At 39.2% G+C, this 26024-nt stretch overlaps 1 protein-coding gene across 2 annotated transcripts; it reads right to left on the reverse strand.

Moving 5' to 3' along the window:
* On the reverse strand, nt 1-24758 carry ddr2a (discoidin domain receptor tyrosine kinase 2a). Of its 2 annotated transcripts, none has more exons than XM_067514086.1 (17): nt 24584-24758; nt 13524-13637; nt 7404-7506; nt 6580-6811; nt 6151-6298; nt 5399-5501; nt 4700-4883; nt 4382-4622; nt 4109-4162; nt 3482-3618; nt 3140-3344; nt 2794-3026; nt 2570-2697; nt 2263-2460; nt 1705-1939; nt 1425-1574; nt 1-1342 (listed from the first exon to the last, which is right to left on the reverse strand). In XM_067514086.1, the coding sequence occupies exons 2-17, from the start codon at nt 13618-13620 to the stop codon at nt 1211-1213; spliced, it is 2580 nt and encodes an 859-aa protein (XP_067370187.1). In that variant the 5' UTR covers nt 13621-13637; nt 24584-24758; the 3' UTR covers nt 1-1210. The 2 variants fall into 2 exon arrangements, with proteins under 2 accessions (XP_067370187.1, XP_067370188.1); XM_067514087.1 differs by having other exon boundaries at nt 3140-3293; nt 24584-24757.
* Nucleotides 24759-26024: the final 1266 nt, after the last annotated feature.

A 26024-nucleotide genomic window follows, 5' to 3' on the forward strand; every position in this document is an offset into this window, starting at 1 on the left:
TTTATTTTTTGCTTAGGGGGCAAAGAATGAAAAAAACAATCCATTAAAGGAGACAAGGAGAGTGGGACAAAGGCTCCAACTAACAAAGTTATACACAGAATTATTCTATATAAGTACAAGAAAATAGGAATAAAGAATCAAAATAAATGAAAACATCACTAGCTGTCTTATGTAGTTCACATGTAATTGATTGATCTGTAGAAGGCATACAAATCCCTTTGTTCTAATTACCTACATGATTTAGGCTGAATAGTCCTCTACATTCATTCTTATTTAAAGTATTGTATACTTTCGCTTTAATTTCAACATCCACAACACACTCAATAACATCTCCCCTATGAAACAGGCTGTAAACATTCTGCTGAACAAACAAACACCATAAGGCCAAAACTCAAGAGCCTGGATTCCTGCTTTTGCAGTTTGCAGCAGGGAAAAAAAAAGAAAGCACGTGACAATTGAATGACTGAATGAAATTAAATATGATATTCCATACGCATCGATTTAAAGAGCACATTAAAACAGAAATCATCAAAACATAAACAGAACAAACCCATATGAACATATAAATATAAAATACAAAATATTGATATTTGCAATTTAGACTTATCTATTGAATATACACGTCATGTTCAAATCACGGACAATTGCAGGGAGAGGAGAAACACTGAGTTAGTTGATATTCTTTCTTAAAATCTCTAGAGTTGTCTGAGAAACTGAGATGAAATACTTGAAATATAATGAAATGTAACAGCAATAGATTGCTGCACGGTTCCCTTCTACATTCAAGCAGTCAAGAAGAAACCACAACAAAGTTCATCAACAATGTTTCACAAATTTAGTTATCAAAGCTAACTGTAATTGGAAATGTAAAAATACATCTTCGAAAGTGCCGAATGTTACTTGCTACATTTAATTTAGGCTTCATTAACTCATGGACTAACCCAACCTTAATCATGTTTTTGTTAGGGTTAGAGTACTGCAAAACAGAATAGACTTTTATACCTGCATGTCTTCAGCGTGTCTGTGCTAACTAAAATGGACACACACAAAATGTCTTTGGTAGTGTTAAGTCCAAGGAACAGTGTTTCCCAAACTGTAGCTTTTAGCCCACAGGACCTGGCTCCCGCAGCTTAAACCTGCACTGGGTCTCCTGCTCTTGTCAGACACCATTTCCCGCGGTGCTAAGCAGACTGGAAATCAGCCCTTAGGCTTAAGGCTGTATTTCTAGTAGGGCTCGGTATATTTCTTGGAAGGAGGGTCTTTCCTTTGTGTTTCTCCTCCAGCAGCTCAGCATGATCTTGTAAATTGAGTCTGGACACAGCACCGGCTGAGGCAGGTAGATCTGCACCACAAGGATCAAAAAATGAAGCCAATGATTTACTGGTGTTGTGTTAGTGTTTTAGATGTGCTGTAATGACACTCACCTGTCTTTTCTGGTCCCTGAAAAATTCCCCTGTATTCTCTATCACCTGCTCATCAGTGAGCTGAGAGTAGGGTTGCTCCTTGCAAAAGTTTAGTATCTCCCATAGGGTCACCGCAAAGGCCCACACATCACTGGCTGTGGTGAACTTTCCCTGCACAGCACAAGATGGTAATGTGTCAGTTTACTTCCAGCAAATACACAAACACAGCGGCGGTTTATCAGTTAGGACTATCGACAAGAACACAATAAGAAAAAGAAAATTCTGTGTAATCGTTTCTCACCAGCAGGATGCTTTCCCATGACATCCAGCGTATAGGCAGCACTGCTCTGCCCTGGATGCGGTAGTAGTCACCACTGTACAGGTTTCTGCTCATGCCAAAGTCAGCTATCTTTATCGTGTATTTTTTGCCAACCAGGCAATTTCGAGTTGCCAAGTCTCGATGAACAAAGTTTAGAGAGGAGAGGTACTTCATCCCCGATGCTATCTGAGTGGCCATGTAGCACAGATTATTGAAGCTGGACAGGAGGTTGGAGAGAAAGCGTCATGGTTTGGGAAAGTAATAACAAACACAAAAACACAATTTTACACACTAGGATGCATATACACTCACAGACCACTTCATTAAGTACACTTGCAATCTAATACATCAGCCACAAAGTCTACTTACAGGCTTATAATTTCTCAGTTTTTAAGTTGAAACTGCAAGAAGGATGAAAATTGTGTGTTTGTTATTGTGGTCACAGTAGGTGGTGGAGTTGTGTCGGAGTGAAGTGCATTAAATTATTGGACCCCAATGTGTGTGTGTGTGTGTGTCACATCAGCCACTTGCTTTACTCACCTGATTGTAGGTGCATTGCTGAGCAGAGCGAGTTGTCCCTCGGGTTCGTGGCGGGACAGAAACTGATTGAGATCTCCATTTTCCATGTACTCTGTGATCATACAGAGTGGGTCGCTGTAGATGCACACAGCTAGCAGGCGAATGATGTTAGGATCCTTCAGACGTGACATGATCTTTATCTCTTTCAGGAAGTCGTTCCTAACAAAACAAAAGCATATGCAAGGTTATTTGTTTGATACAAATCAAAATGTCATATTTAAAATTAAAGACCTTTTAGTTACACAGTAGAGGCACCCGCAGTCAATACCTTGCATTTTTGTTGGCATCTGAACGGAGCATTTTAACAGCCACTAAAACCGGCTGGTCCTTAGAGATGTCAAATAAAAACTCGTTATTCATGAACTCCTGCATTCCCTCTGCTTCACACAGGTGCACCTATAAACAGAGAAGAAGATAAACGTTAAAATTATAAACTCATTTTATAAATGTATAACCAATTACAGTTTCTAAAGACTTAGAAAGAGCACACACCTCTCCAAATTGGCCTTCTCCCAGCTTCTCTTTGAATGTGAGCAGTTTTCGTGGAAACTCCTCCACTGCAACATCTTTCCCTGACAGCAGGTCCATAGTTACTGCAGGGATGGCGTACGTGTTGCTTCCAGTCACTCCCTGCAGGCTTACAATATCTGCCTCTGCGTAATGGGGGACTCCGTCTTGGACTACAGTAGTTGTGGTAGATTTGGAAGCTGCTGTACTGGTAGAAGCTGGAACGCAACATAGGATACCATAACGAGGAACCTCCATAAGTGCTTAAGAATCTTTACTGAGCATATCAGTTTATATGTTTGCGTATATGTAGACATAAGTCTTCACCTACCAGTTTCTTCTAAGCTTTGTGCGAAATCTGGCACAATCTTGCTAATGAGGCTTGATGGCTCCTGGTAATCAGGACCGAGGGGAAAGATGCGCTCGTAGGTGGAGTTTGACTCCTGCTCACTCGACTGGTTGTGGTTGTAGATAAATGTCTCGCTCTGTATTGATAAACTAGCAGTTAGTTCATCATCCAGCATCCGACGAGAGGCCTAAAATAAAGGATGTGGGGGTGAAGGAACTGACGACCTCCCGAAACAAAGCTCAGGAATATAAATGCAGTAAATGACTTAACAAGCATAAGCTAGTGTCGGTTTCTTTTCATTTTATAAATCAGTAATGAGCTCACCTTTTCCAGCATCTTCTGCCACACCTGCCTCCACAAGATGATGACAATGATGGCCACGAGGATGAAGATGATGGCCACTAAACAGCCAATCAAAATCCGGGTATTGCTGTCATCTATTTTGTGCGTGGGGTTCTTTTCTGAGGAAGGAACAGGTAGAGCCAGCTTTTAATGATGAGACACCATGTGCACATAAGTGACCACACACACCTAATCCAATCAGTATGGTCCTACTATTTAAGTATTTGCCTAGACAAAAAACTAAATTGAGTTTCTTTTTTCTTAGCATAAACTAAACTAAACATAAGACTAAACATACAGCTAAGCAACTGTCTCATTATCAGTCATATCAGTGACCTGTAAAGCAGTTTGAATTACATGAATTTGAGCAAAATGAGCTATACAAATAAACTAAGTTTACTACGAGCATGATGACAAGGTTAGGTTACAGTTAAGAACAGGAAGTAATTGCTCCCTCTCTCCTTTGTTGTGCTGGAGATAAAAAGCAGCAGAGAAGCTGTGGTTTTGAATGCAGTATGGCTTACACATTGTACTGTATTTGTATTAAGAATCGAAAAGAGGCATAAGAGTTGCTAAACGTTGTGAGGGAGATGTGTGGTGATGACTGACCTGTTGGGGGTCCTGTGCTGGGGGGAGCCAGTGTTGTGTTGTACATGGCTGTATCTGAACGGACAGAAGATCGGTTCAAAAATTACCTGGACTCATCAAATTTAAAATGACATGCGGCCTTTAAGGCTAACTTGAATTCACCAATCACTAATGAGTTTGAATCCACTTTGGTGGTTTTAATGTTGTGACTGTTGAGTGTATATAAAGATGTCACACATAGAGGGAACATTGTACTGCCTTTGAAGATTGTATGCACAGTTCTTTGGTCTATACCTGACTGGAAGGTGATCTCACTGAACAACATCCAGGCATCAGCAAAGTAGAACTGGCATTTGATAGCACTGGCCATGTGATTAGCCAGGTTGACAGTGATGAAGCGGGCACTGGGATTCTTTTCATCCACCCCTGGGCTGAAAGAGAGCGGTGTGGTCTCCCAGTCTGACTCTGAGCGGAAGTAACACACCACCTGGTGGAAGGTCTTAACTCGCCAAGAGAACATGTTGTTGCAGTGGACCTGGACATATAGGGAGACTTTTAGCACTTATGTGAGACACTGAACTCGAGTGTAACATTTTGTATAATTAGTCTTACCTTCATGGTGGTAAAGTTTCGTGTGCGGTCAAACTCGAACATGATTTCCACATATCCACTGGGGAAGCTCTCATTGTTCCAGCCCACATAGTCATATCCAGGCCACACATTGTAGACGTGGTTGAGCGTAAAATCATCCAGACCACACACTCCATCAGTCAGCTGGCCCAAGCCCTCTGTCATACTGAGAAACAAACCAAACATCTTATATTTTGAGATAATCATCACCTCTGCCACAATGTTTTAAATAGTACAACAATTTAACACTAGGTGGCAGTATCACAAAATCAATTCATGATATAGTTGGTTGTCATATTTGTAACATGGGCCATTTTCTTTTCCCCTGCACTCTTTCTTTAAGAGAGAAAAGGAGGAATGTGCAATGGAAGACATTATTCACCATGACACAATCCAAACAAAACTGTCAACAAAAAGCTCCTATTGGTTAATTTTGGTTTTTCAAACTTTGCGAGCACAGTTGACTCAGTCATTCCCATGAGGTATTGCCTAACAATAAACCACCATGACCCACTCACCATCATGCGTACTTTGATTTCACCATGGTGACCAGACAACAACAAGGTGAGGGGAAAAAGTATTGACAGAGGATGAGCAATGCTTAAGCAGTGGCGTGATATTTGTAAAGGGAAGATGGTTGAGGATGGAATAGCAAACACTAACACAGAAATGCACACACACCTGTGGATGACAGCTCCGTCATAGACAGAATCGTTAAGATAAACAGGGAAAGCCGGCAAGGTCATCTGTTCTCCTGCTGGAGCATTGTATGACACAAGACCATCTGCAAAGCAAGATAAAATAAATAACCTCACCTCACTTTTCAATCGGGTTATGTTGTGTAGAAAAGCAGACATCATTATAGGAAAACTGAAAAGCCTTTATTTGATGTGAATAATTACAAGATTTTGGATTACTTTCATTATAAAGAACTACAATTATTAAGGGGTCTGCTGGCACCGATAATTACTCTAAAGGTGATGTACCAGCCTTAACTATTGTATTGCTTTCTTGTTTGTCTTTGTTTTCGATTTCTTCTTAAACTGTGATTGTAGCTTAGATTTCACCAGATTGTTACACACCTCACCTTTCACCTCAATAAACACCTCAATAAAAAGTCAATATATTCGAACGTAAGAAATGTAGCTCATTGTCTGACAAACCTTATGCATACAGTATTTGCCAGAACCCATAGGGGGCACTGCACAAAGGGTTAAAACTTAAGCGTTTTGGCAGTTTTTTTTTAAAAGACAGTGCCCTGGTTTTAATATAGAGGTGGCAGACAATCACTTGATTCTTTTTATCTTTATGGGCTCAAAGGTGACTACCTCAGATTATTTGTGATCTTTGCTCTTCACTTCCCCACCCATCAGTCCATATATACCTTCTCATTTTTCTGCTGACTTTTCCCTCCCACTTCAGGCCTCTCTTACCCAGCCATTCACAGCCATAGAGCTCCACTCTCATGCAGACGTTCATGGATTGGTCTGTGACGGGCATGAAGCGGACAAAATGCGCGATGATGGGCGGCTCGAGGTCCTTGAGTACAATGTCATAAGCATTTCTATTTCCTTCAATCACCTGCATATAGAAGCAAACACACCTTCACTTTATGAAGATGCTCACTAATGATTGAGAATCACCAAGTTTGTAATTTGCATGATAACAATATATCATTTATAGATTTTGAAAATTAAGCTGTTCAATTTACTGTCTCTGTATCACTTAACATGGTCATACAAGGTAAAAGCAATGACAGGCCATAAATATATCAGGCAGGGCATCTTTATCATTAATTAGTTTTAAAGCTCACATTGATTTCAACATGTAAACCAGAAGCACTGATTGACAGGATCACTTGCCTGCTTGCCCTGCCTATTTCTCCATGAGATCCAGCGGCTTCCATCACGACTGTACTTAATCTTGTACATCTTGGCAAACTCATTTCCAATTCCTCCGGCGTGTCGACCCTGGGTGCCCACAAGGGTGATGAAGTGGAGAGAGCGGAGATCAATCTGGAGGAACTCCTTCAGATTGTCTGGCTCGACCGTTATCTCCGGACACCATGCGCCATCACCCTCCTCAAAGTCCAACCTGGTGAGAGAAGGACACAGAAGGAGGGAGAAAGGAAAAGTGGGCGCTCATTTTACATTTTATATAGCCGGGAACGGAAAACAGTAAGGGAGAAGAAAAATAAGGACACAATTAGGAGGAAAATGTGAGCGGAAAGAAAAAGTGAGAGTAGTGGTGGATTCTTCTACTTACAGCTTGTTATAAAAACACCTCAATGAAGGCCTATTACATAAATTCATCCTACATTTTGGGTGAAGGGGCTGGCAAATATAGGGGAACTTGGTGAAAATACAGCCAGGATGGAGGGGGGAGTGTATTACATCATTAATGTGATACTTGAAGGCCACCCAAGTTTTGCTACACACTCACACACTCACACGCTTCCTTAATCATGTATCTGTATGTGGAACTGATATCCCAGTTTATGGTTCACTGTAAATGAACAAGCCCAGGCACTTCACAGGCTAAGCCACACATTCATTAGAGGATAAATATACTACATGCATGCATGTATGTGTGTGTGTGTGTGTGTGTGTGTGTGTGTGTGTGTGTGTGTGTGTGTGTGTGTGTGTGTGTGTGGGTGGGTGTGTGTGTGTGTGTGTGTGAGACCCACCTGCCATATCTAGCAGCAGTGGATTCTGACCACTGGCTGGAGGCAGATATGTCCTCGTCCTGTATCTGCCCCCCTGACATGCCCAGAGGATACCGACACACACCTACAGAATGCAGCAACACACACAACAACACATTTCCTTAAAAGGGTGATAAAAGTAAACAGATAAACACTTTAGTGTGGAGACACTGTAAAGACAGCCAGTGAAAAACTACAACGCAGCCACTCAGTGCCCTGATATTCGTTCCAACATAAACACCATTAACAAAAAGGACATTATAAAGCAATAGCCCTTTTTTGAGTATAATGTAAAAAATTTACAATAAGTCTACTTTGTAGTTTTGGAAAAGCCAGAATTGCACAAAACTACACTGTTATGACTCCTTCATAAGCAAACTGTGAAAAAGATTTCCCAAGAAACATTTAACTACATTTGACCAGAGCAGTTGGCAGTGGTGAAAGTAACTACGTACGTTAACTCAAGTCCTGTAGAAAATGTATGACAGTGATATACTTGTCTGATATTTGAACTTATTGAGATTTTAGGTTCTTCATTGCTCTTTGCTACTATAAATCATCTATGTGCACAGTGTTGTGGTGTATATTTTATAGCATTTTCCATATCTTAAGCGTAGTGGTTTTATGTTGCATAAATTTTTGCCTAGGGCCCCACCAGACTTTAGCTGAACTGGATGATCATATTTTGAAACATGCAGCCCTGCTCACTTCTCTCAGAGCAACCACAGCACTAGTTGGCACTGAAAATTTAAAATCACATTCAAACATTCTCAGACATTTATAAAACATAACTATTTAACTCCCTGTCAAGAAACCTGCAAATGTGATGGATAGTGCTAGATTAATGCCAGCAGTGTTTGGACTGGCAGAGACAATAAAATGTGTGTAGTTTGTGTAGTGTGTGTGTGTGTGTGTCTGTGTGTGTGGTAAAAGCGATTTGAGCCCATCACGCCCACACTGTGTGGTCAATAGAAGGAATATGTCCTCTGTTTCCTGCATGCCCCTCCCCCCCGCCTCATTTTTTGTGTATCCTCTCTGTCCTCTGCTTGTGTGTGGTCTCCACTCCACTCTATGTTTTCATCTGTCCCCTTCAATGGTAAGATGTGATTAAGAATACAGTGTGATTTCGAAAATCTTCATCTCATTAAGACACAGCGGGCAAGTGGTTAACTGAGCGTGGCAAAGCCAACATGGTATCCATTAACTTTTACAAGGCTCTGAATGAATGCACTGATTTCTGGGTGTTTCTGAGGGAAAAAGGTGCACTTTTCCATCACATCTCATCTACAGTACTGGGTTGTTTCAGTCTAACTCTGATAGCTCCACCTAACAGAATGAAAGCGTCTTTGGGAAAATCAAATTTTTGTGTATGTGTCAGCATCGGGTCGTGGGTTTCAGTTGAGCTGCAGGCGGAAGTTAAAAGGAGAGAGTGACCCTGTAACCCGGCCCCTTGTCTCACAGAAAACCTTTGAGAGGATGCCAGCAACAGCAAAGATTGAGGTTCAAGGCCTTCTCTGTCCCTCGCTCGTTCTTAACTTCTCATTCTATCTCTGTGATTTTCTCTTTTTTTTTTTGATCTCCTTCAAATATTTGTTTAAAACCGAGATTGGGCTGACACTGCTCACACATCTGCGCAGTGTGCAAGCACTCCAGATACATAAAAGCGAGGCATAGATGCAACCACCTACAGTACATGTATGCAGGCTTCATCTTGCCACGGAGACAGTGACATCTTGAAGGAGTCACAAACAAAAACATTCAGATGTCTCTATTCACCTCCTCTGCTCTCCTTTCATCTTGTCCTCTCTAGCCTTTGTCCCTGTTCACTTCATTTTTTCCCTCAACTGTTTACACCCATCCAGTACACTATACTCCTAGTCTTTGCCTATACCAGATCGCCTTGGCAATGAGCAGACCACATGAACCAAAAACCATATAACTCTTCTCATATTCTCAGTTTATTAGCAGTAACCTTGGCATAATTACAAATCCATTTCAATGATAGGTGCTGTCGTAAACCTTAATTTTCAGAAACTGTTTCAAGAAAAACAGCACAAAGCTCCAATAAATGATATCAATTCAAATCAGAATGTCAATGATTGAAAATGAAGTGGAAACTTTGGAATGATTATAGTTGGCATCACATAGCTTAAATCCTTGTATTGCAGTGTAGCTGCTGCACACTCCAGTTCGAGGTTATAGGGTTTGAGGTGGTTGGCGTTCCTGCACTCACAAGAGCCAGCAAAACCTCGTTCACACAGAGGTGAAGAGTGTAAACAGACCCTGAAGCAAAGAGAGAAAGAGACCAGCACAGTCGGTGCAGCATATCTGGGTCTCCACACCGGGACTACATATATGTCACAGAGACAATAAAATGCAAAATGTTGAAGTCATTTTTTATAGCTTTATTGATATCTTATTGCTTTGTATCTATACGGTATTATTAAGTGTAATAGCTACTGCAACACACAAATTTCACTCCGAAATTTCAATACTTAATAAAGTATTTATCTATCTACAAAGTATCTATTATGTATATGACATAGTATGAATTGGTAAAAACATACAGTGATAGAGACAGTGCACATCATCAGTTGGGAAAATCACACCGAATGCCATAATTGATGGAAATGAGAGTCATTATAGAGTGAGGGCCAGAGAATAAGAGAGAGAGAGAGAGAGAGAGAGAGAGAGAGATGGGTTGTAGTGTGTTGTGCCGGATGTATGACCACTCTTCTAAATGTTGGTTTTTGCCGTATTTATTTATCTACACAGCCCACTCAGACCTGACCCCTGGGGTGAGCTGTGGGGGCAGGCAAGGGTGTGTATATAGACGCACGCAACCAAACACACTCCTTCAAACACACACACATGCATGCACACATTTGGCCACAGCATCTAAAAATATCACATCTGAGAAAGGTGGAAAAATACTAGCCCTGTGTGGTGAAGGAGAGAGAGACCCAACAAACCAAACTCTCTCTCTCTCACTTTCTGATTTCTACCACACCCTGACTACTGAAAGGCAGGCCTGTTCTAAAATGTTTGCTGTTCAACCCCTGACACACACACACACACACACACACACACACACACACACACACACACACACACAAACACACACACACACACCAAGTGTTTGTTTTCATCATTTGCGGTACAATTTATTGACTTTACATCCATTTCCTGGAGATTTGCCCAAACCGTAACCATAACCACTGCTTGCCTAAACCTAAAAACCCTTCATCCTCCACCTAACCTTAACCTTACATTAACCCAAAATTACAGTAAACCGGTCATCACTCTAAAATTCAATGATTACAAATTCCACAAAAATGATGAGCTTCAGCCAGCTGATCCCCTCCACGCAGCTTAAACAAATATCTATTTTTTTAAGACATGGAAGAGATCCATTTTTTGTTTTGTTCAGACTGAATGGTGTGATATATGATCAATACTGAGCAACATCACCTGTATGATAGTTTTAACTTACCAATAGAGTTAAACTTTTATATAACATTAGCCACCAAAGGCAGTCAGACTAAGACTGTAGCATGAAAATTTGTAACATATTTTTATTACAAAAGTTATTACAATAATATGTGATTTTTTTATTCAAAGAATAATTTGAAAAAATCTAATACATTCATTCACCCATTCATCCATCCATCCATTATCTGTAACCCCTATCCCTATGTGGGTCCCGGGGGGGCTGAAGCCCATACCAGCTGTCATCGGCGAGAGGCGGGGTACAACCTGGACAGGTTGCCAGTCTATCTCAGGGCCATAGAGAGAGACATACACAGACAGACATTTGCACTCACTTTCACACCTATAGGCAATTTTAGATTCGCCAGTTAGTTTCCTTTGGAAGGAAACCCACACAAGGGTTGTGTGGGTTCTGACTGGGATTGATCATCAGTCTATCACGAGACTGGGATTGATCATCAGTCTATCACGAGACAAGTACAGGCAGACAACCTGACACCTACCAGCAATATGGAATCACCACTTAACCTAATGCCATGTCTTATGACTAAACTAACACAGGCACAGAACCAATATGTATACTACGCACAGAAAGACCCTAACCAGCAAGTAGGTTTAAACAAGACTGCTAACTACCTTACTGCCTTGCTGCACCACTTGTTCCTTCATTCATGAATTACTCTAAAATTCAGAAGAAGAAGCCTACACAATAATAATACTGCTCGATATTTGGCTACTCTGCTCATGCTCGGGTCCACACCTTCTCCATTCGGAGGGAAATAAAGTTCGCCCACTCATGAGTAAAATGGGAAAGACAGGGATGGTATAACTCCACTGCTTGGGAATTTTAAACAGGGGAACGTTGGCATCATTCAACATCTCAGCTCTACTAAATTCAGCCATGAATATTTCCAGACTGTGGAAAAATTACTTTTCAATGCAGCAGAACTAAAGCTTTCGACAGAATTATGGGTAGATGTACCCTGCTTCCATATATTAGTGCAGGTTGAGATTTAAGCTTTTAGTCACACTGGAAGTGCTTTTTTAAAATATTGGTGGGTGTTTTCTGAGTGTAGCAGAAAGACTTAAGATGAAGGTCAGATATAAGGTCAGATTTAAGATAAAGACATTTGTCTGAACTTGTTCAACTTTGACCGTGATCCTGACTTTCCATGACTTATGAGTGGTCAAAATCTGGGGGACGCACACCGCACACACTCACAGACACGCACACACAAATGCTGGGGAGGAAGACAGAGCCTATTTCAATGGATTTTCCTGCTGTCAGAATGTCTGGTATGCATTAGCCACAGACTCCAGTGGGATAGCTGGATCCACAGCATGCGTGTGCATGCGGGGATATCCATGTGAGCAGGGGAACACACACACAAACACAGACACACAGACAATCACAAAACAAAGGAAGAAGAGAGACAAGAAGTCTCTCTAGGGTCAAAGACTAAATTGCTTCATCGGGTGTAGTGTCTCAAAAAAATGTCTCACAAATGGTTGAAATTGTTGGTGAAAAAACTAAAAGGAACAACACTGACAACAGAGTAGCAAATTTATAATGCATCTTTTGTTACATGTACATCTTGTTAAATGGGTCAGAAATGATGTACTCATGACATGTAGTAAATGAAAGGAACCACAGCATAGACATATTATTGTACTAAATTCCCTCTATAAACCCTTTCTGTGTTTCTCTCTCAAACTCTCTCTTGTCTTTTTTTATAAAACTCTTTCCCTTTAATTCTTCTTCAGCACAAAGAAACAGTTTGTAGTTTTACCTCTGCACTAAAGCAGGAAACCCCCTCATGACTTCTTTAAAGATGCCTGTCATCATGAACTCGTGTTTGGTTTTATTTGTCATACATTTGCAGAATGAAAATAGGTTCATGATCCTGAAGAATATTATGTCAAAAGTTTTATTTTAAACGTGGAAATGGGGTGGAGTAAGGCGGGAGGATGTGGAAGTGATGGGGCTTTTTTTTTTAGCTCTACTTGGCAGAGTAAGGTCAGTGTGATCTGTTAACTCTGTGCTGAATTAATCTGTCAAAACATCACTAATAACGTTTTGTGTCTGAGTATACATAATTCATTATCCAATCAACAACAAAGAAAACTCAGCTTGATGACAGCAGCTTTGAGACTGAAATCATAAACGTTACGGAGTTTAGAGTTTTTACTGGCAAATATGTGCTGTATTACTACAATTTCAACTTTAACCAAAAACCTCTTTGGTTCTTATTTGACTTTGTCTCTCCCCACTAAATGTTGCTACTCTATTTCCTTGTAAAACATTATTGGTCCCTTTTCACTGACATCACAAAAACCACCCGTACAGTGGAGGGAGAGCTGGAGAAATGCGTGCATGCTGGGATCAAAGAAGCCAAACCAGTAAGAGGGGACCACATGGCTCCCACAAAGCAGCACTTATTCAAAATCTGAATCAGTTGTAGCCCGGACTGCTGGACTGGAGCACCAAACCTACAAACACTACCCAAAACTCACAAAACTCATTTTATAGTATTCACAAACTTTTGAATATGATGTCATTGCTCCGACTTAAACACACGCACCCAAATCTTGATCGTGGAAGGCAGCACGTACCTGGGTTGACCTGCGATGTGACGGTTCCTAACAGGTAGAGGAGGGTAAGCAGGAGGAAGTGAATGTCCCACAGGCGCCCCATCCCAAACACATGCATAGACACAAGCTTCCAATCTGAAAGACAAAATGGAAACAGCAGGTTACACATCTGTCAGTTCCACAGCTTAATTTATAGTTTGACCACAAAGCTCAAACTGTCAAAAATAGCCCTCTATGTGAGCTGCAGTATGAATACTATTTTGTATTTACTCTTCTGTACTCATGGGAACAAGACAATTGGTTAAGCTGTATAAGGGAAAACGAGAGTTTAACTGGATGCATGTTTTTCTTTCACTCAATAAAAAACATAATAAATGGAATTTCCACTTATTTTGTGCTATATCACTGTGTGGGAGAAAGCCCATTAAATTCTAACCGTAGTGATATTTTACTATACACCATTCTGGGCAAAATAGTGTCATATGCAGTTAATATGCAGTTTTATTTTATAATTTTCGCTAATTCAAAAACACTGTGGGAACAAATCATCAGTGAATAAATGAAGGGACAGAGAGAGACATTGAGTCACAGACATGACTTCAGCTGGACAGACAGAGCGCCAACAAGTCGCCTCCAACTGACCACTTTGTCCAACACAAGAGAAAAACAGCTAGTTTCAACTAGTTTCTGTCCACATTTAATTTATGACAAGACTGCTAGAGGCACAGAATGGCACATTCACAAACAACTTTGTTTATAAGTTGATCTTTACAGTGAGTCTGAGATGTGTTAAGTTACATGCTTGAACAGATTTTAACCACATTAGCAAAAGCTTCCACTGACTGTAGTTTACAACACATAGCACTGTACCTATTAGAACAAAAGTAACTGTGGCATTTTTAATGCTGCTTAAAGGCTCAAAGTTGTATAATAGTGGTTAGTCTTAATTTTTCACACCACATTAATCACATCTTATGTAATATAATTACATAGACATGTTCAAATTCTCAGCTTTTTGAAGCTCTCTTAACATTTTACCCATTCTCCAACAAGTCGCCTGGTACAATCCAGTATAAATGCCAGTATAAAGACATAACCAAAGCAAGGGTACCTAAACCAACAGACACAAACAGACACATACCAGAAAACTACCAGAACACTATGGGAATTTTCACAGAAAGACCCATTGTGTGTGTGTGTGTGTGTGTGTGTGTGTGTGTGTGTGTGTGTGTGTGTGTGTGTGTGTGTGTGTGTGTGTGTGTGTGTGTGCGTGTGTGTGTTAAACATTTCCTGCTCTTCATCACTGGCCAAAGAAAGCATTGGGCTGACATTTCCTTGTTGAAATAGAATAAGGATCAGGAGCATGTGGTGTTTCCGTTTCGTCAATGTGATATCTGCACTACCATACAGGCCTGTATTCACACGCTGTTGTCTATAACCCCCCATCCCTACGATTATTTCTTGTTGCTTATATTTCACTAGGGATCTCCACCAGCAGTAAATTTGTCCGCTAATGGTCCAGTTAACCTCCATCCAAATTAACCTCTGACATTCATGAAGTGCTGCTTCACACATGCAGCACCGTGTTCATGGAAAATGAATCCAGACCTGTTGATTTTGAGCTAATGCCCAAATTTTCATTTGTCTTGACTAGCAGGATTGATCTGTAGCAAAACCCCATATAAAGGAACAATTTCTTCAGCTTTCCATGTTGCCTGGCAACAATGACTGAATACATTCATAAAGTCAATCTTTTGTAAAGATCAAGTAATATAAATAAAAAGAATTCTCCAGTCTGCTTCTGGTTACAGCCTCTCCCCACTGACACTCTTTTACTTAAGCTTAAACTAAGCTCCTCTTGGCTTTTCATAGGTAATGAAACAGAAATACCTGGTGGCTTTAAAGTAAGAAATGTTTTTACAATGTCCTGAAGAACCTTTATGTGAAGGCTGCCTTATACAGGAGGAAGGAAAGGGACCTTTGATTGTACATTTGACCTTTGATGGACTATAAAAGGGTTCGTCATCAACACTTAATCCTTTTCTGTTGTATGAAAATGTCCAATTCTCCAACACTTTATTCTTCCAGGTGAACACATTACCCACAATCTAAATATTGACTCTTTAGTTGGAGAGTTTGGTGTGTAGCAGCTAATAAGCACATTAGTTCCCAAGACTTGGGTGTAGGCAGAATTAACTCAGTGGTCATGTTGAGCCTCATAAAACATGACAGGTTAGCATTGGGTTGAAGGTTAAATTCAAGTTAATGTAAGAAACAGACATACCCTAGAGTCTACATGGAGTCTGGGGCTCTAACCTATGCAGCATGGAGGTGCTGCTCTCAAGCAGAGAAGTGGGCTACAGAGATATTATAAGCTGACTTTTTTATCCCAGTTTCCAAATTTTTGTCACTTTTCGCATGAGATCACTTGAGATAATTAAATACATTTCACAGCAGAACAACCTGAGTCTAATGTGTGTTCCAAAGGCCACAACATCACAAATGACCCCTTTCAATTTACACTATGGCTTCAATCAAACGTCTAACAGTTTGTAATGAATTATTAACTGTAAATGAGCAACATTTTGAAACTTAAACAGATGGCAACTTGTTGCTTATGTCTGTACTTATTACCCCTCAGAATTATATCTGTAAGCATGACATCTGGACCAATGTTAAGATTTTTACACTGTGTGAGTGTCCAGTATGTTCAACACCAGAGACCTTCTAAATGGTCACAGTTGAGTGATTCTTAAAATGTGGAAATACTGCAGGTTTCCTGTCTATTGGTTGTATTGCTGTTGCTTCCTCTGGTTCCAGCTATGTTTGCAGTACCTGTATGAAGAGAACAGCTGTTATTCCATTACTGGGTCCTGTTACAGTAGCATGAGATCAGTCAGCAGCATCAGACTTACAGACGCAGGTTCAGGGTTCTGGAAATTTTGCTGTACTTATCTTACAGATCCACAGCAGGAAAAACTTAATCATGTTCTATCTTCATTTTCAAAAAACTTTTTAACATATGCTTTAATATTTATGGGAAAAACTTGAGTAATTTATAGATTATAGAAGTAGTTAAATTGAGAGTAGTTAATTCTAATTAAAAAAAATTATTATTTTTTTTTTTGCAACCACTGTCACCATACTTTGTTTTTTTCCATACAAAGATCATTTGCTCAATAACCTCATATTGAACTATAGTTTTACATTTATTTCATTGCTTTTGAAAATTAGTTTCCAAAGCTACGTCTTGCAGCAACGCAATTGTTTGTAAGAATGGATAAGGGGGCCTGCAATGAGGACCAGCTGTACAAACTGTTCAGTATTGAATTTAGTCTCACAGCTCTTGAGAGACAGAGCAGATCTACCTCACAATAGCCTTCCCCAGTCTGTATGTCGGAGCAGAGAACACAGAGATTGACACAACGTTTGTCTGGACATGTGTTATTCAGCACTGGAGCATAAACTATGGACCAGTGAATAAGTAGTTCTCACTGCTAATGTGTTTGCTGAAAAGCCCTTGATATAATGTATCTTTTCAGACCTGACATTTTACAACTACTTCAGGAGACACCAAGAGGCAGAGTTTGGCTTAAGTGTCAGCTTGTGATGCACACAAGCATCAGTTTGCGTGTTAATCAATGCCCACATTCATACAAGTGTAAGGAGTGGGCCTAGCTGTGGGAACATAGGCCCGACATTATATTTGGGCACTGAATTCTGCAATCAGACAATTGGCATCAAAAAGCATTGTTGGAGGGTCTTACTACTATATTACTATACTATATACTATATACTACTATGGTATAATTTTGCTTATAATAACAACAAGTAAACTATATGGTAATTATATTTACTTGAAGGGCAACTTCACAAATTTTCAACTTGCTTTGTATGGCTTTAGTTTAGTATGTAAACGTACACTGTGTACATTTGTGTACACTTTCTATATTAAAATATCTGCTTCTAGCTGAAAAACTCCTCCAGATGACATCACCCAGAAGAGTTTTTCGTCATCAGGAGATCAGTTGACCAAGATTGCACACTTCACAGTGTGAGCAACAAGATAAAATAATCTGAATTCAAGGTTCTTCCAAGTAATGCTATCTGGCATTTTTTTTAGCTAGAAGAAGACAGATATTTTATTATAGGGAAATATAGTCAGAGGGAAGTTTAATGGTATTTGTTTACATGTACTACTCAAACTAAATCCAAAAGAAGCAAGTTTAATATCATTGAAGTTGTCATTTAACTAAAATACTGCATGTTATGTATTTTTGAGAAATGCCCCATCTAAACATTCAATATTAGCAATTAGCAATAATTGCTGCCAGGTGTTGCAGCTACTCAGTGGTCAAAAGTAATCTACTAATGATCAAGTAATAGTGTCACACAGTATAATAAAATGCGGAACATAGATAACATCTAGATAATCCAGCTTGCTGCAGCATCTTAACATATGACATTGTATGAATATAATGAATGAATGAATGTAAGTCTGAACCACAACACAGCACACTGCAGAGTCACATTTATGAAAATAAACCAAACCCACGTCCACTGACACTCCTAAAAGCTTTCAGGATTGGAACAAAAAATAAACCAGAGCTGAAAGTGTATAGAGCAATCAAAACAAGGCCCTTTAAAGTAGAGTAGTGTGTCTGACACATTTGTCAAGTGTTAATGGGAGTTTTTTTTTTCATAAAATACAGATCAGTGCATTTACAGGTCCTACTGCTCTAGCTGCTCTACTGCTCTGGCAAGGTTTTTGGGCCAATGACACAAATATTTTTGTTTCAGTTCTGTTATAGTGTTGTACCTCCACACTGTGAGTTATCAATGTTGGGCAATAACTCGTAAAGGAAAGTTGGCCTTATACCCTCCAGACAATTGAGAATCAACAGTCAAATCTACTTTTCTATATCTCAAATCTTTTCATAACTAACAATAATTTATAGCATGACAGCTATTTACATTTCTGTTACTTGCTCCCAGCAGATTGAATACAAAAACAAAACCATATGTGCAAAATGTTTCCAGATGTGGTGGCAAATTACTTTATCTACTGTAATGTCACTTTATACGAACACAATATCTAACATGTTACCCACTTTGATTAATATATTTTTCTAAATATCCATTTTTAAGTCATACTAGACACACATTAAGAGAAATCAATCAATCAGTCTGACTTAAGCTTTGTTGAATTAAGAGTTATTTTAAACACCAAATATTTACAGGCAGCAAGTGGAGTTTATTGTCTCAACTTGGAGTCGAACGTTCTTGAATATTGACTTGAATTTCTGTTTCTGGGGGAAAAGTCTGTGGCTCATAAATATCAGCTCCCTTTTGGCAAGTTCAGGAAGTGGTGAAGGACACATACTCCCCTTAGAAACCCACAAGCCCACAGAGCTCAACCAAGAATCACACACACTGTGCTCACATTTGGTAATAAGATGGATAAATTAAATGCATCACAGATTCACTGACGGACTCCCAAATTTGTACAATTTGCAGCAAAGATCACGATAAACTATTCTAGCCACTTTTAACAACTTTTAAACATGCACGTCTTCAGTAGCTCATCTTACAACCACAGAAACTTGAAACACACTCATGATTTCAGTAATAGCTATTTGCCTTTTTCTTCTGCAGAACTTTCACATTGCAAACAGGATGGTGGCTTTATTTTATTTTCCCAGGCTTTTTTATGTCAGTGTAAAAATCTGATTTTCTCAGTGGGGTCAAGCCCAGCACACTGAGTAACGCTGGTATACCACAATGTCCCGTACCTTTGGAAACCTGTAAAGTCAAAACGCTCTGTCTCTCTCATATCGTCTATACTTGGGGTTTCAAATCAGCCCCTGCAGGAGAGGTGGCAAGCAGAAGAGTTACTATTAGAGGAGGAAGGAGGAGGTCTGAAGTTTGTAAAATGATCTTTTCTTTCATAATTACATCTCAGACACAAACAAGTCATAATATCTGCTAAATTGTGTGACGTTATGTAAATTTAAATGTAATCATAATGCACATAATTGTAATAACCATGTGACTATGTAATTCTTAAGTTAAACATAATGTATTGTGCTAAATGAAATCATTGATCATTATCATGAAATCATCCATCATTGCCATTGGAAAATGAAGGAGAATTTATCCCTGAGGTCTACAAATTAATAATATACAAGCTCACAATGATGAAGCTAAGAAGTGGTTGTAAGCAGGCCTAATGTTTACCATGTTTGCCATTTTACCTTAGAGTGGTAGCATGCTAATATTAGCTTATTGGCATCAAACAAGCTGCAACTGAGACTGATGGAAACTGTTAAAAATAATTCCTGAAGCAAAATAAATGTCTGTACAAAATCGCTGCCCCATTTGTTGAAATGTTTAACTCAAAGCCAACAATGTCAAAATGACGTCAGCTCTAGAGGAAACATCTGGGAAGCACTAAAGCCCATAGAAATGACCATAACGTAAACAAAATGTAATTCCCTGCTAAATAAGTAATAAATAATGGCCAATATATTTGGTATACTATCTGTTGAAAACAAGGCAAATTTATTTTAGAATTTTCTTTACTACCTAGGCCATAGAGCTACAATTGCATGTACAGTATAAGGGTGTGCCTGTGTAAATGCACTGCTAGTGCCAAGCCTGATTGCTATATAGAAACCATCAACATATGCTTTCCAATGTATCATCTATTTTCTCCTTTAGATCTTTAATGTACCATCTCAGATTTTACATTTCTGTGGGAAAGCATGAAATCCAAATTACATTTTTCCAATCACTCCCAGGTGGAGCCTTGTAAACACAGTACAACAACACAGAGAGAAAGAAGCCATGCATGTAACCCACACACACAAACGTATACATACACACACAGACACACACACGGTAATTATGGCGTTTGACTGGAAAAGAAAAGAATCGGCCATTGTATGGGTAAGATATGACACCTGGGGAATGTGGGGAGTGTTTTATTGTTTCAGTCTACAAACTCAATCATAGGATACCTCACTCCACGTATACACGTGTAATGGTATCCAAGTGAGATTTTAAGAGTCACTTTATGAGTGGATAAAAAAAAACTCTGCTTCATAAGCAATGCCCTCTTGTAAGGAAATTTCTCTTTCCAAGAAGGTCAGAGGACAAACTCAGCTACAGAACTCGTCTGGATTCTGTCTTAATTCATGCTGACACAAATGCTACACTCTCGATAATGACTCCCACCCACAATACTGTAAGCTAAGTCATAAAATTTAAGGTTTGGAGTTTGTAACTGCTTTCATTGACGCCCAAGCAGCAGCACACCTGCTGAAACACCTCACCGAAGGCGCCACTATAGACTTTTAGTTGCCTGAGAACAACTGATACCTGCACATTGTTTAAAAGCCACTAAGGAGAAATAAATAGAGAAACTGCAGGAGTAGCTGTTTGCCTTCTTATCTCAACTGTAAACAGTCGCTGACATATTCCCCAGCACATTGTAGTATATTTAAGTATATTGTAGTATTTATCTATTTATCTACAAAATCCACCCAAGTACTTCAGTCAAGACTGCTCAACGTGAATATTGAGAAATGACAAGGCCTCTGTTTCTTATGTAAGGAAATTAACCTAAACCTTCTGATTGGAAATCTATTGTAAATGAAAATCCAGGCCCTGCACTTTACAGCTACACTGTAAGAATGGAAAAACAGAAGCCCATGCCAAGAAGCTCTTTATAGCTATTTTATACTCCCAGAGAAAAGCAGAGGTCCATCTGCAAAACACGAGCCTGAATCAGGAGTATTTGTGCATTCAATTATTCTTAAACATCAGTGAGAAAAGTATATCTTACGTCTAAAACTAGGCATGTAACGTAGGTATTAAATAAGCAGATATTTAAAAATCTTTCAACATTTGATTTGATTGATTTGATTTTCAAATGAATACAGGTTTTAAATCATTTACAGATTATTGCATTATTGTTTTTTTTTTTTTTTTGGATGATCATACATCTAGATAAAAAAATGCTGATCCAACAAAGCAGATAGAGAGCCATATGTTTTCCATACTGCATGAGACATCAGCAGTGACATCTCATTCAGAGCCCAGACACTGTCATTTGAACGGAGTGGCAGCCTGCAGCAAGTCATGAGGTTCTTTTAATGTTGGAATATTACCTCAGATCTTCCCTGACAGCCTGCAATTAAGATGGACGTGGAACTGAGAGATGACGAGGTGGGGAGACGGATAATCAGCTTCCAACAAACAGAAGGAGGCTGCCACATGTAAACAGGATAGAGAAGATGAAGGAAGACTGAGCCAAATCTTAGGCCACATGTGCAAACAGAGACACTGACTAGTGTGTTTTTTTGTGCATCTATAATTTTGCTCCTTTACAATTATTCAGGCCACTGACCATTTGTCTCCTCAAGCAGCCTCCTCTGGATCAAAGAAACAACCTTATGTTGGAATAGAAAAATAAATCTCTTTAACTGGTTTCAAATCACCTCTAATTTTGAAAGTGGACTCGAAGACAGAAAAAACATGTAATTCAAGCTCAGAAATAAGAGGAACAAATGGAGAACGTCTTTAGGATTTAAATGTAGCCTAATTCCCCTGAGAAGGCAGGTGATGAGTGGGGTGCTGGCTAGGGCAGGGTTGGAGTTCAAGATTGTGTGGGACTTAACAGCACAATATTTTCGAGATGGTGTTCCCTGAAATGCTGTTTTTTTTTTTTTTTACCAAATTACAGAAGGCACTTCAGCTAGCAACAGCACACAGCTGGGTTTCTGTTGCCAGAAGCATTGATTTGAAAACACTTCCAATCAAACAACGTCTGTGTTGAGTTACAGCTAAGCTCAGTGAGGACAGGGTGCCTCCATTGCAGTGTTTTGAATGTGGGGTTGAAATTACAGCCTTTGCTGTGGCGGTGATCAGGGTCTGTACATGAGGATGTCAGTCAGCCACTGAAATCTAGAGGGAAGGGCCGCTAATGGAAATGATGCAGTGATAACAGGCTCACAATGTGGTTCCCATTCCTAAATGTATGTTTAACGTATGTGAGCCTCACATATCAAATAATACCCAGACAATGGAGCGATGGTAAAAACCAACTCCCCCTTAATGTTCACTCCCTCTCTGTTTTCCAACTGTCTGAACAAATAGAAAATACTGCATATGAGTAAATTACCCACTCCCCTTTGACATCCACCACAGGCATTTCCTATATTTCCCTGTCATAAGCAAGAGCTTCTCCATTCTGCTTTGACAAAGAACTTAGTTGCCCTAATAAAGATAGTTTTCAATAATGTCTCCAACCTAGAGAGCACACAACAAAGAAAACTTAATGAAAAACATCCACACCCCAATTCTTGTACACTGTCATAAATAGTGAATCTGTGGCAATCAGAGCATTCCTGGACTTTAGTTGTGGTCAGGTTTTGTAATGTCACTTTTTTTGATTCGCAACTGGCTTTGTCTACTTGTTGACTTAGACTTTGACATTTTTGTTCCAGAGACTTAAGAATAAAAGGTAAACATCTCACATCTTACAAACCTGTTCTGCTTCCTACTTGTGTGCTAACCCAAGCAACATTCAAAACAGACTCTTATAGGTGTTTAAGCATTTTAAGGTAGAAAGTCTCTTTAAATAATGCTAAAGCACAAAAAGTAAAAAGAGTAAACACCTGCTGTACACACTGCTTCCTGGGCTGCCACAAATCATTTTATCCTCAATGAATGTATTGATTACAGCATCTTTATTATTATTAATTAAATAATTTGTCTAAGACATATAAACTAAATATAATGACTCTAAACTTCTTATGCATATTTATAGAATTACACATACATAAATGTTTGATTAAAGTAAGAGAAGCAGTAAATCACCACATTACAGACAAGAAACAACACATGACATGTTATGGTTCTATGATTTATCACCCTATTGACTTATAATTTTAGTTACAGGCTCCTCATGCTTTTAAAAAATACTTTTTATAAGTATAAAGAAGAGTAGGTGTTCGGATATGAAAACTGCCCCATCAGACACTTACAGTCACCATGGCCTCAGCATCACCTTGACCTTTCCAAGAACAATTATTGCATTGATTGGCAGCACCTCCTGCTCAGATCATTGAGGGCTGCTTAAAAAATCTGAGCTGTAACCTCATACATATTCATAATTCTTCAGATAACTCTCAACTGTGCGGAGTTGCGTTACCACATAACTTCAGCGAGGTAGAAAAGGGGTCTCTGTTTGGACGTTAAGCACCGACATACCACAGGGGGATATTTACATACCACCTATGTGACACCTACCTAACAATGAAGAACATCCACAAAGCCACACTGACGCTAAAGCAGGGCGTGGAGATCTTTTTTAAAGCTGTAACCTGAATATTTAACATTTCATAAGCTGACCACCGAAAATTTTTAATCTATTGAGCCGTAAATGAGTCCGTTGTTTAACTTTTCCAAAACACTCTTTTGAGTTCCTTGCCACAAAAAGTCAAATGGGTTTGAGCTTGACACAAGATAGTAAGGCAGACAAAATTAAACTTAAATCACAACAGGACTGTTGCTTGAACATATCAATGGAGACACTGAACGTTGTCCGTATTACAAATAATACTAAAATGTCTATAAGTTTGCATTTACAAAGAGAAAGGTCCATTGTTTCTATTCTTTTCGTCTTCCCTGATCATTAACGAAAGTGAAAATGGGTTTAAATCATGGAATGAGTCAATCACAGTGTAGGTCAAACACAGTAAAGTGAAACAATGTGTGAAGGCTTCTGTTTGAAACAGCTGGATCTGCTGCAGTGGACATTGAATGTGGTGCTGCATCGCTCTGGTCGCCCGCCCACTCCTCTCATCTGCCATGCAAACAGCAGCCACTTCACACAAAAGGTACATAGATTTCAAACATGCAAGCAAGAGCTTTACAGTGAAATTCATCAAGCAAAGGTCTGCGTACTTAGAGGCTTCTAGAAAGCTGACCATAGTGAGAAATGCCAGCTTTACAGTCAAAACAAAAAGGAAAAAGTACAGTATATAAAGATAAAAGAGTAAGAGAGAATTACTTACTTTTAATATGTTTTATCCTTTCGGATCATTTGTTTGGAGATGAATTTAGATTATTCCAGTGAGAGTTAGACAGGTAGAGGTTACAAACTCAACCCTTATTTCTCTCGCTCGTTCACTCTCAGTCCGTCAGTGGTTTTCACCAGGACGCACTGGGCTGATGTAAGACACCCCTGCGCATAGGAAAAAAAAAGAGAGAAAGGGGGAAAAAGAGGGAGAGAGAAGGAGGGAGAAAAAAAAGCTTCACATTCTGTGGATTCTTGGGAAGGTGCCAAAGTCCCAGAATTCCACATGCCACACATACGGTTTCAATTAAGGCCAAATCCAATGCTCAATCTGAAAAATTTCTTCCTCCTGAAAGGAGTCTTTCTTTTGACAGCTAAAGGCTGAAACAACTATAACTCAAAGTAATGTTTGTGAAGTCCCATCTCTGTCATTTTAAGAATCTTTTATAGTTCTATAAGTGTGTTGATAGCATGCCTTATAAGTGTATCTTATAAGTATATAACATGAAGTCATACTGTAGACCTTTGAGTGGGATCATATCAAATCAAATGCTGATCTTTGACTTTGCTTACAGTGCCAATATATATGGGTTGTATATTAAACTCAGTGGCACAAACATTGCAGATAATCACAGATTTAATAGTGAAACCTGACCCATGAAAAGTGTGACTCAAGTGTCGGCGTTCTCATCTTCTGTCATAAAGTGTGTTTTGCTTCTGATGTGTCCTGAGCCCTGTGACCAGGCTATAGAAATTAAACGAGTGGAAACCTAACTGTGAAAGAAATGTGTGAGGGACCCGTTTTGCAGTAGCCACTAAATGTACAGGATTTGATAGAATTTAATATCTGAACGTCTACTTCGATTAAGATGTTTTTTTGAGCAGCCTTTGCTGGTTGTGAACAGTAACGATGCCCTAGGGGTGGTCAATGGTCCAAACTGAGGTTTTTCCACACACAACAAAGGCATTTGGAATTATTTGGAATATTGTCTCCATAGTGTAACTCATTAAAAATTCTCAAACACATACACTTTTTTTCCCACTGAAAATTTTTAGGGCTTTGAACATGTGAATCATAATTACTTAAGTGATTCTGAATTGTTCTCTGGGGAACTCCTAATTTCTCCTTGGGCACCAGTAATGATTCATTATTTTGATTAATCCTAATTTACCACAATGAACAAAACCTACTCAATCATGCAGTGTGATTTGCTCACAAAAGTTGTTGTATTTGCTTTTAACTTGGTAGCTTGATAGTTACATATTTAGATTTAATAAAGGTTTTCAAATTATTTGAAACATGCACAGAGAACCTTAGAATAACATGGACTCCATCAAACTAAGTGTTTTTCTGCTACAATAACCATACAGCACTTTTCCACATCATAAAGTAGTTAGGGGAGCTGCCTGGAGAGTGAGAAAGAAAATGAGTCAGTAAG

The sequence above is a fragment of the Channa argus genome, chromosome 8 (genome assembly GCF_033026475.1).
Source record: "Channa argus isolate prfri chromosome 8, Channa argus male v1.0, whole genome shotgun sequence".
Lineage (NCBI taxonomy): Eukaryota > Metazoa > Chordata > Actinopteri > Anabantiformes > Channidae > Channa > Channa argus.

Excerpts from the sequence above, each read along its gene's own strand:
- ddr2a (XM_067514086.1), bottom strand. The coding sequence starts at position 13,620 with ATGCATGTGTTTGGGATGGGGCGCCTGTGGGACATTCACTTCCTCCTG. Across the intron at positions 7,507-13,523 it reads CACATCGCAGGTCAACCCAG|GTGTGTGTCGGTATCCTCTG; the intron begins GTACGTGCTGCC and ends TGCATTCTGTAG. Across the intron at positions 4,163-4,381 it reads TGAGATCACCTTCCAGTCAG|ATACAGCCATGTACAACACA; the intron begins GTATAGACCAAA and ends CTGTCCGTTCAG.